This window comes from Hyperoodon ampullatus (assembly GCF_949752795.1).
Source record: "Hyperoodon ampullatus genome assembly, chromosome: 18".
NCBI lineage: Eukaryota > Metazoa > Chordata > Mammalia > Artiodactyla > Ziphiidae > Hyperoodon > Hyperoodon ampullatus.
The window spans coordinates 57,388,564-57,400,123 of NC_136931.1; the positions used below are offsets into that span (position 1 = coordinate 57,388,564).

Below are 11,560 nucleotides of genomic sequence, written 5' to 3' on the forward strand. Positions count from 1 at the left end.
TTTTCCATATTACCCAAAGAACATCACTTAGCTAAATAAGACCATGTTATGACAGGAATCCCTGACATGACGATGTGGCTATGAAGTTCACATGGGAGGAGAGGCAGCTCCTGGACCCTGATCAGAAGGACCTGTACCGGGATGTGATGCTGGAGAACTATAGCAACTTGGTGTCCGTGGGTGAGGACGGCTCCCCTGAGTCCCTCAGAGGGTGCCCGTCAGTGGCCGTTCCATTCTCAGCCTCTTAACTCTTCAGACTAACTGCATTCCTCTGCAATGGTCGGATCTCAGATCCTTCTCTGGCCCCAGACTAGAGGGTATAATAGCCCCTCTCCTGAGAGAAAAGCCTTGAGGTTACAGATGTGAAACCTGTTTATTCCTTCCATGTACCATTATCCCTTCCTGCCATATCCCATCCCAGTTCGATATGTCTAAGTCTTCTATCATTTTTCATGAACAGGATATCAAGCCAGCAAACCAGATGCTGTCTCCACGTTGGAACGAGGAGAACTGTGGCCAGTAGAAGATGACAGCCACGGTCGAATCTGTCCAGGTGAGTGGGTGAGACCCAGCAAGGTGGGCAGCCAGGGAAGTTGTACTCTGGTCAGGAGAGAAGGCGTCAGAGCTGTGATAGTGTCTGAGGAAACATAAGAAGCCCTACCACGTACCTCTCTTCCAGTGTAAGAACTCTTTTTCCTTGTAGAAGTTAAGAGGAAAATATATCGCTTTGTTCTCTTTTGAGATCTGATCCCTGTTTATTTCACATGCATCTAGTTTTTGTTTGCATAGTTTTCCTCTTCCTAGGATTTTCAAATCTTCCTCTTCCTCATTCACCATCACGGGATCTCTGTGTTACCACTTGTCTTGCTGTGAAATTCCACTTTCCAGGCCTCTGAAAAAGAGCGAACTTTGAATTCATCACTCTTCTTAATACTGTACCTTCTTCCTGCGCAGCTAGGAAATAATGATTTCCCACCATAACATCCAGCCCCACCTTGGATGCTAGAAAAGATGTTTTCACCGTGCTACATGTTAGAACTATGTCATAACTTCTGTCTGCTTCAAATAACTTCCTTCATAGTTTTGCTAATTCAGATTCTCCTGTAGTTCTTAGATGTTATCATTGTATTTATTTTCCTAAAACTTCTGTTCTCGGTTTATATTTTTTAACAGTTTTATTTAGATTTAATTCATAAAATATCAAACAATTTATCCATTTAAGTTATATAATTCAGTGGTGTTTTATTATATTCACATAGTTGTGCAACCATCACCACCATCAGTTTTGGAGTATTTTATATGTATATATCCTTCTAGTAGCCTTTATTATTATAGCTTTGCAGTAAGCTTTGAAATTGGAAAATGTAAATCCTCCAACTTTTTCAAGTCTATTTTGAGTATTGTGGAGCCTCTGAATTTCCGTCTGAATTTTAGAATCAGCTTGTGAAATTCTGCAGAAAAAACAATTTGCCTGGGATTTTGATAGGGATTATATTGAACTGTATGTCAATTTGGGGAGTCATTCCATCTTAACCATATTTAGCCTTCTGTTCCATGATCATTGAATCTTTTTAAATCTAATTAGGCCTTTAATGTCTTCCAAAATGTTTTTTTAACTTTCAGAATATAAGTTTTGTATTTCCATTCTTAAATTTATTCCTAAATAAATTGGTATTCTTTTATATATTACAGTAAACAGAATTGTTTCTTGATTGCATTTTTAGATTATTCATTGCTACAATGTAGAAATACAATTGATTAATTTCCCATCATATTCTGATGACACTTAGTCCCAGTTAACCCTGTTTCCTGCCATATGTGATTACACTTTCTCTTTCAATGATCCCGTGATATGATATCATCTTGATTATAAAGAGTAAAGAGTTTTTGTCCTCTACTTTTTTTTTTTTTTTTTTTTTTTTGGTTGTGTTGGTTTGTAGCTGCAGCATGCAGGATTTTCCTTAAGGCATGTGGATCTTTCATTGCGGCACATGGCTTCTCTCTAGTTGTGGCGTGCGGGTTTTCTCCTCTCTGGTTGTGGCACATGGGCTCCAGAGCGTGTGGGCTCTGTAGTTTGTGGCACGTGTGCTCTCTAGTTGTGGCGCGTGGGCTTAGTTGAATGTGGGATCTTAGTTCCACGACCGTGGATCAAACCCGTGTCCCCTGTATTGGAAGGTGGATTCTTTACGACTGGACCACCAGGGAAGTCCCCTAAGTATTCTTAATATGTTCCATACATATGATTGCCTTCTGCAATTGATGTGCTAGCTTTACTCCTTTAAAACTTGCATTTCGAGAGCCTAATAGCATAATAGTTTTGAAGCTAATAGCAATACAAAACAGGAATAATATATATATCTTGTCCCTTCACACGGAGTACATTCTCAATTGAAATACTCTATAATGAATAATAAAAAAATGCATAACTAACATGTCTTAGTGTAAAAATTGCTGTAAGGAAAATTAAAGCAGCTAATGGAAGAGTGGGTGTTGGGGCTTGGAACTGCCCTTTTGGAATGGGAGTGGCTCTCTGATAAGGTGCCTTTGAGCACATAGATGAGGGATATGAATAATCTTCCTGGGTGAGGAGTTTTCCAAATGTGAGACAGTGGGAAGTTGAAAGACCTGAATCTGGAATGTGTTTGAGGAACTTCGGGGAAACTTACATGGGTAGAAGGGAGTGAGCAAGAGGGAAAATGACTGGAGTTAAGGGTAACAGGGTAGTGGCCGGGGGTTTTGGTACATAGGTCACAAACTGCCTATCAAGGGCATTCAAGACCTTGATTCTTTTCTGAATAAGTTGAGAAAACAGGGGATTTTGAGTAGAGGAGTGGCATTGTACAATTTTTAAAGTGGATCACTTTGCCTACTTTATAGAAGGTAGACATTATTGGGGAGGGGAATGTACTTTAATACTCTTGGTTACAATGTGTGACAATAAAATAATACAGATTAAAGTCATCAAAGATCAAATGTGCATGGGAAAGACTCCAGGAGAGGCTGCACACAAGGTTCCCGGTTGTCCTCTACCAGTGAGTCATGTGAACAGTGCTGAATTTTCCCAGCACTGATGTTTGAATGTTTGACAACATGTGTGAAGTGTTTCCAAGCAGGGAAGCTCACCCAAGCCTGGTGCCTCTAGACCCCAGAATCAGAATGTTAGTGTTTTCCAAAGCCTCAGGCATACAAAAAACGGGCATCTACCACAAATCACATTGTTAGTATAAACTGTATGGTATGGCTTCAGACCTCATGTCTAAAAAGACACTCTTACCAGGCAGGATATCAGGGACTCAGGTTATCTTCCAGTCATCAGTCATGGCCCCTCCTTTCTTTGTAAGATGCAGGGATGGAGTAACTGCATACCAATGTTCCCTTTTTACATAGGAACATAGGGTATGTTCCAGCTAGACTATTAGTTGGAATCTTGGTTACAGAAGCTTTCTTCTAAATTTGACGTTAGTTGGGATTAGCAGATGCAAACTATTTTATATAGAATTGAATAAACAATACAGTACTATTGTATAGCACAGGGAATTATATTCAGTATCCTGTAGTAAACCATAATGGATAAGAATATAAATATATATATTTATGTATGTATATATGAATGACTTTGCTGTACACCAGAAACTAACACAATATTTTAAATCAGCCACACTTCAATAAGAGAAATTCTAAAAAATTCAAATTAGTGCTTTGGTAGAGTTAGGTGAATGGTGGTCTACAGAAAGAAGAAGGATGGCAAGAGGTTAGACTATGATAACCAGTCTTTCAATAGTCTGTCACACTTACCTTGAAATCAGATGCTGAGGATCCACTTCTCACTCATCATTGTATTTTGTTCTATATACCTGGATCTTCAGGGGACCTGTGATCACAATACTCAATGTTTGGTTCTCTTAGGTGGGCTTAATTGAATTCCAGACTCTACATGTTGGAATGGCTAAAGCCTTGGCCCTGTGCCTTCACCTTTATTCTACATGTTTCTAAACACAGTCTCCTCCAGTTCTCTATCTTTGAATAATCTACGTTGATGATATCCACATTGCTATTTTCAGATAAAACCTTTTTAAAGATTTATATATTCAACCTGTTCATGTTTGTATAGTACTTGGGTATGTAATAGTCATCTTTTTTTTTAAATTAATTAATTTATTTTTGGCTGCGTTGGGTCTTCGTTGCTGCGTGTGGGCTTTCTGTAGTTGCAGCAAACGGAGTCCACTCTTGGCTGCGGTGCACGGGCCTCTCTTGTTGCGGAGCACAGACTCTAGGCGCACGCTTCAGTAGTTATGGCACATGGGCTTAGTTGCTCTGTGGCATTGGGATTTTCCCGGACCAGGACTTGAACCCAGTTCCCTGCATTGGCAGACGGATTCTTAACCACTGCACCACCAGGGAAGTCCCTGTAATAGTCATCTTAAACTTTGTTTCACAATGCATGCTAGATTTTCCTCTCATTCTGGACTTCAGTGATATTCCTCACGTTATTAAGAGGCCTTCCACCTACCCAGTGACTGAAACCACATAATTCTTGGAATAATCCTTGAGTCTTAACCTCTTCCGTGCTTCTCCCATTAACTCCATCAGTGAACCTCGTCTTTTCTTTGAACATATCCTGATTTCCTCCACCTCTTACATACTCATTGCTCCTTTAACCATGATTCACAGACTGCAATTGCCTTCTTTATTCCTTTGCTTCAGTGGTCTGTACATAGAATTAAACCTGGGTGTCCTAATTTTTTTTTAATTATTTATTTTTTAAAATTAGTTTCTGCTTTATAACAAAGTGAATCAGTCATACATATACATCTGTTCCCACATCCCTTCCCTCCTGCGTCTCCCTCCCTCCCACCCTCCCCATCCCACCCCTCCAGGCGGTCACAAAGCACCGAGCCGATCTCCCTGTGCTATGCGGCTGCTTCCCACTATCTATCTACCTTACATTTGGTACTGTATATATGTCCATGCCTCTTTTTCGCTTTGTCACAGCTTACCCTTCCCCCTCCCCATATCCTCAAGTCCATTTTCAAGTAGGTCTGTGTCTTTATTCCTGTTTTACCCCTAGGTTCTTCATGACATTTTTTTTCCTTAAATTCCATATATATTTGTTAGCATACGGTATTTGTCTTTCTCTTTCTGACTTACTTCACTCTGTATGACAGACTCTAGGTCTATCCACCTCATTACAAATAGCTCAGTTTCGTTTCTTTTTATGGCTGAGTAATATTCCATTGTATATATGTGCCACATCTTCTTTATCTATTCATCCGATGATGGACACTTAGGTTGTTTCCATCTCCGGGCTATTGTGAATAGAGCTGCTATGAACATTTTGGTACATGTCTCTTTTTGAATTATGGTTTTCTCAGGGTATATGCCTAGTAGTGGGATTGCTGGGTCATATGGTAGTTCTATTTGTAGTTTTTTAAGGAACCTCCATACTGTTCTCCATAGTGGCTGTACCAATTCACATTCCCACCAGCAGTGCAAGAATGTTCCCTTTTCTCCACACCCTCTCCAGCATTTATTGTTTCTAGATTTCTTGATGATGGCCATTCTGACTGGTGTGAGATGATATCTCATTGTAGTTTTGATTTGCATTTCTCTAATGATTAATGATGTTGAGCATCCTTTCATGTGTTTGTTGGCAGTCTGTATATCTTCTTTGGAGAAATGTCTATTTAGGTCTTCTGCCCATTTTTGGATTGGGTTGTTTGTTTTTTTGCTATTGAGCTGCATGTGCTGCTTATAAATTTTGGAGATTAATCCTTTGTCAGTTGCTTCATTTGCAAATATTTTCTCCCATTCTGAGGGTTGTCTTTTGGTCTTGTTTATGGTTTCCTTTGCTGTGCAAAAGCTTTTAAGTTTCATTAGGTCCCATGTGTTTATCTTTGTTTTTATTTCCATTTCTCCAGGAGGTGGGTCCAAAAGGATCTTGCTGTGATTTATGTCATAGAGTGTTCTGCCTATGTTTTCCTCTAAGGGGTGTCCTAAATTTTGACTCATTTCTGATACTATCTATGTGGAAATAGTGTCAGATTCTAAAAGTAAAGTGTTCAGTCCCACATGGTTGTCCCCATGTCAGATGTCAATTGCAAGTCCAGATTACTACCTGTGCTTCTGACCAACTGGCTGTAAGTTGGAGGTTCCCATGACCCGCTTCTTGGGTTCAATTAACTTCCAAGGGTGGCTCTGAGAACTGAGAAACATTTACTTATGTTTATAACCAAGTGAAGAGGTACAAGAACCAAAATGAAGAGGTACAAGAAGGCAAGGTCTGAAGGATTCCTGAATGTGGGAGCTTCTGTCCCCAGAACCGGGGTGCACTGCCCTCCTGGCACATGGATGTGTTCACCCATCCAAAGGTTAAGCAAATTTTGTTAAGAGTTCTTATAGAGCTTTAATATCTAGGCCCTCTCTCCTTTCCCAGAGGCCGGTGGGTGGAGCTCAAAGTTCCAACCTTCTAATCACTTAGTCTTTCTGGTGGCCAGTACCATCCTGAGGTTATGTAGGAACTCTATGCTAAGTCACCTCATTAGCATCCTAATCACTTAGGAAATTACAAGGCTTTAGGAGCTCAGTGGAGGAAGACCAAATATATTTCTTTTTATACCACACATAGAATTGTCACTAAATAGTTACTTCACATGAAGGCTTTTTTTTTTTTTTTTTTTGCAGTACGCGGGCCTCTCACTGTTGTGGCCTCTCCCGTTGCGGAGCACAGGCTCCGGACGCACAGGCTCAGCAGCCATCACTCACGGGCCTAGCCGCTCCACGGCATGTGGGATCCTCCCGGACCGAGGCATGAACCCATGTCCCTTGCATCGGCAGGCAGACTCTCAACCACTGCGCCACTGGGGAAGCCCCTGAAGGCATTTTTTGAAACAGTTTTCTTCCAAATTAAGATTATGAGAGATTGTGGAATGATTCCTTGTTCTCTTCTTTCCTAGAAATCAGGAAAGTTGATGACCTTCTGCAGCATCACTTGCCAAATCACAGCATTCAAAATACTGTGGAACAATGCTGCGAACATAATACACTTGCAAATGTTGTTAATCAGAGCGAAAGTCATTTCCTGTTAAAGCAAAATTGTGATATGTTTGACTTAACTGAAAAACCTTTAAAATCAAACATAAGTCTTGAAAACCAGAAGAGAAGCTGTAACTTAAAGAACTCTGCTGAGTTTAATGGAGATGGGAAATCCCTTCTCCATGCTAACCACGAGCAATCTTTTACTGAAATTAAATTTCCTGTAAGTGCAAAACCCATCAGCAATAACTCCCTGTCCACTAAGCAACAGAGAACTCACAACATAGAGAAAGCCCATGTATGCAGTGAGTGTGGGAAAGCCTTCTTCAAGATGTCTCAGCTCTTTGATCATCAGAGAGTTCATGCTAGAGAAAAACCTCATGGATGCAGTCTGTGTGGGAAAGCCTTCTCCAGAAAATCCAGGCTCACTGAACATCAGAGAACTCATACGGGACTGAAACATTATGAGTGCACTGAATGTGATAAAACCTTCTTCAAGAAATCACAGTTCAATAAACATCAGAAAAGTCATGTGGGAGAGAAACCTTACACATGTAGTGAATGTGGGAAAGCATTCACCACAAAGTGTCTGCTCATTTATCATCAGCGAACTCATACAGGGGAGAAGCCCCATGGATGCAGTCTGTGTGGAAAAGCCTTCTCTACAAAGTTCAGTCTCACTACACATCAGAAAACTCATACAGGAGAGAAACCTTACATATGCAGTGAATGTGGAAAAGGCTTCATCGAGAAGAGGCGTCTTATTGCACACCATCGAACTCATACTGGTGAGAAACCCTTTGTATGCAGTGAATGTGGGAAAAGTTTCACCTTGAAGAAGAGTCTTATTCCACATCAGCGAACTCATACTGGAGAGAAACCCTATACATGCAATGATTGTGGAAAAGGCTTCACCTTGAAGAACCCTCTCATCAGACATCAGCGAACTCATACAGGAGAGAAACCCTATGTATGTAGTGTATGCGGAAAAGGCTTCACCATGAAGGGTGATCTCGTTGTACATCAGCGAACTCATATTGCAGAGAAACCATTTATATGCAGTGACTGTGGGAAAGGCTTCACTGTGAAGAGCCAACTGATTGTACATGAGCGAACTCATACTGGAGAGAAACCCTATGTGTGCAGTGAATGCGGAAAAGGCTTTCCAGCCAAGGCCCGGCTGATTGGACATCAGCGAACACACACAGGAGAGAAACCCTATATATGCAGTGATTGTGGAAAAGGCTTCATTCAGAAGGGCAATCTCATTGTACATCAGCGAACTCACACAGGAGAGAAACCCTATGTATGCAACGAATGTGGCAAAGGCTTATCCGCGAAAAGGAAGCTCGTCGCACATCTGCGAACTCATACTGGAGAGAAACCATATATATGCAGTGAATGTGGCAAGGGCTTCACTGTGAAGAGTACTCTTGGTACACATCAGCAAACTCACACTGGAGAGAAACTGTACAAATGCAACGAGTGTGGTAAAGCCTTTAAGAAGAAGACATGCCTCATACAGCATGAGAGATTTCACTCAGGAAAGACTTCTTTGCATGTACTGAATGTAGGAAATTCTCTTTGTGCAAAAATGATCTCATTGCCCATCAGAGAATTCACACAGGAGAGAAGCCATATGAATGCAGTGAATGTGGGAAAACCTTCACCACAAAGTCAGGGCTCAGTGTTCACCAAAGAAAACATACAGGAGAGAGGCCCTATGGATGCAGTGAGTGTGGGAAAGCTTTTGCCCACTTGTCAATCCTTGATAAACATAAGAGAATTCACAGGTAGTCACTTTGGGGAAGCCTGCTGCCGGTTGTAGACCCTCAAGATAATAGTATGCAGAGAAGAATCACAATGCAAAGAATGTGGTATTATCTTTAGTGATCAATTACCTCATATTTTATGTTGACGAAAAAATTTACAAAACTACTCAGATACAATCAGCCTTGGTGAAAATATTTTAGGACATTCTATGTCTAAAAAGTATATACTGAGATAAAGCCTATGAGTGTGAAAGACTAGGAAAGCCTTCAGTGGAAATAAACCCTATCATATGTGATCATCATAGATCATGAATGAATGAATATTTCTAACTGGTAGAAGTATAATTGTGGGAAAGCCTTTGCCCAGAAGTAATACCTCAACAGATGTCAGTTATCACTAGAGAAATACTTTCCTGTGGCAATGAATATGGCAGGGTTTGCAGTAGTAAATATTGCTTCATCATTTGCCAGGAAATCTGTGCAGAAACACATTCTATATGGTGGACGTTAACAAAATATCAGACAACTTAAGGAAGGAAAGAAGCCTTGGGGAAATGATGAATGAGAGCATTCTGTTACAAGTTTTAACTTAAGGGATACTACACCTCACAAGCAACTGAAGGATACCTTCAGCCACATTTCTAGTTGCCTTGTCATTGATCTTATCAATTTTACATAGGGGCAGTTACTCTCAACATGGATTGAATTTTCATTATTTCACTTTTGCATTTCTTTGGTTCCAAGTTTGTAATTTCAGAAGATTTGAAGTACTTCAAAATTAAAATTTACTTTCATAAGTATAACAACAGATTTGGATATGTTTAACCAAGTTTGTAAGTACCATCAGGGGGTTTATAAAATTAATATAAATGTGATGTTTTTATAACTTTTAATTTTGAAGTAAGTTTAGAAACACAAAAACAAATATTCCAGAGATTTCCTAAATGCCCTTCAGCCCACTACTCCCAAAGGTAAAATCTTATAATAACCACACAGTTCACCGTGTGGTTATATAAGGTCAAGTAGAGGAAAGTGAAATTGTTACAGTGCTGTTAACTATAGGGTTTATTTCGATTGCACCAGTTTTAACATGTAGTAGTTTTTGTTTGGTTTTTATATATCGCCTTAAGAAACTTCACCACATATGCAGTAGGTTCCTGTAACCAACACCCCAGTAAAAATTCAGAATGCTTTGTCAACACAAACTCCCTCATGCCACGTCCTCATAGTCACATCCTTTCCCCGACACTAACCCTTGGCATCACAGATCTTTTTGTATCCATAATTTTGTCATTTACAGAATATTAGAAGAATAGGGCTTCCCTGGTGGCGCAGTGGTTGAGAGTCCGCCTGCCGACCCAGGGGACACGGGTTCGTGCCCCAGTCTGGGAAGATCCCACATGCCGCAGAGCGGCTGGGCCCGTGAGCCATGGCCGCTGAGCCTGCGCGCCCAGAGCCTGTGCTCCGCAACAGGAGAGGCCACAACCGTGAGAGGCCTGCGTACTGCAAAAAAAAAAAAAAAAAAGAATCATTTAGGATGTATCCTTTTGAGGTTGACTGTTTGACCTTGTGAAATTGTAGAAAATAGACATATTGGCCTCTGCCCCTGGTTTCTGGCACAGAACTTCTGAAACCCTTGTAAATTTCTACATGATAAGAGTGTGTGGAGCATCTCTTACTCTATTGATGTGATTCTGGGTGGGTTCCTGGATGGGGGTTGGTCACCAGAGAGACCCAGCCATGATTAGAAGCTTGGCATTTTCAGCCCACTCCCCATCTTCCATAGAAGGGAGAGGGGCTAGAAATGGAGTTACTAATTAATCATGCCTATGTAAGTAAGTCTCCATAAAATCCCAGTAGTAGGTATTTTGGAGAGCTTCTGCATGGGTGAACACATTCAGGTATGGGGAGAGTAACACACCGCAGCACAGGGACAGAAGCTCCTGTGCTTGGGACCCTCCCACACCTCGCCCTATTTTTGTCTTCATTTGGCTGTTCATCTGTATCCTTTATCATATCCTTTAATAAACTGATAAACGCAAGTGTTTTCCTGAGTTCTGTGAGCCATTTAGCAAAACTAATTGAACCCAAAGAAGAGGTTTTGGGAATCTCCGGTTTGTAGCCAAGTCAGACAAGTTGTAGGTAACTTGGGCACCTGCTACGTGTGATTGGCATCTGAAGTGAGGAAGCAGTCTTATGGGACTGAGCCCTTAACCTGTGGGATCTGACACTATCTCCGAGTAGACAGTGTTAGAACTGAGTTACACTTAAGGACCCAGTTGGTGTAGTGTAGAATTGCTTGGTGTGGTTAAACGCCCCACCCCCGATATTTGGTGACAGACGTGTCAGAAGTGTTGCAAGTGTGGCAGTAGCATGAGTAAAAGAAATACAACTATGGATTTTTCCACTATAGACCTCAAGTGAATTCAACCTTGGATCCATCCAGAAGCTCTCTGCACATCCTTTCTGCCACAAGAATATCAGAGTTCATGCAACTGCCCGTACCCAAGGTATTCCTGCCTAAGGGTTCAAGGGCACCATCAGTTTGCTGGTTTTGCCCAAACTCATGACTAAAATGCATCTCATACCACGTTGGCCTTGGATAGGTGCTGGCCTCTGAAAATTTAATTTAGCTCTATGCCTGTGACCATCTCTTGCAAAGACAGGAAGGCAGTGGGGTGCCCATAAGACATTTCTGTGTCTTCCCACCCAGCAAAGTGATAGCAGCCATTAAAGCTGCTCCCATCCTAAATGCC

The 11,560-nt window shown here is 41.1% G+C and overlaps 1 protein-coding gene across 4 annotated transcripts in view; it reads left to right on the forward strand.

Annotated features, from left to right (window-relative positions):
• The window catches only part of LOC307066461 (zinc finger protein 350-like), a 38,283-nt gene extending 26,988 nt beyond the window's left edge, over positions 1-11,295 (forward strand). For 3 of the 4 annotated variants that reach the window (XM_079723625.1, XM_079723624.1, XM_079723623.1), the window contains exons 6-7: positions 461-553; positions 11,218-11,295. In XM_079723625.1, the coding sequence (XP_079579751.1) occupies positions 461-553; positions 11,218-11,228 (104 nt within the window). In that variant the 3' untranslated portion in view covers positions 11,229-11,295. Of the gene's footprint in view, positions 1-460; positions 554-10,104; positions 10,804-11,217 lie in introns of those variants that run through there. The other variant, XM_079723626.1, reaches the window with a different exon arrangement.
• Positions 11,296-11,560: the final 265 nt, after the last annotated feature.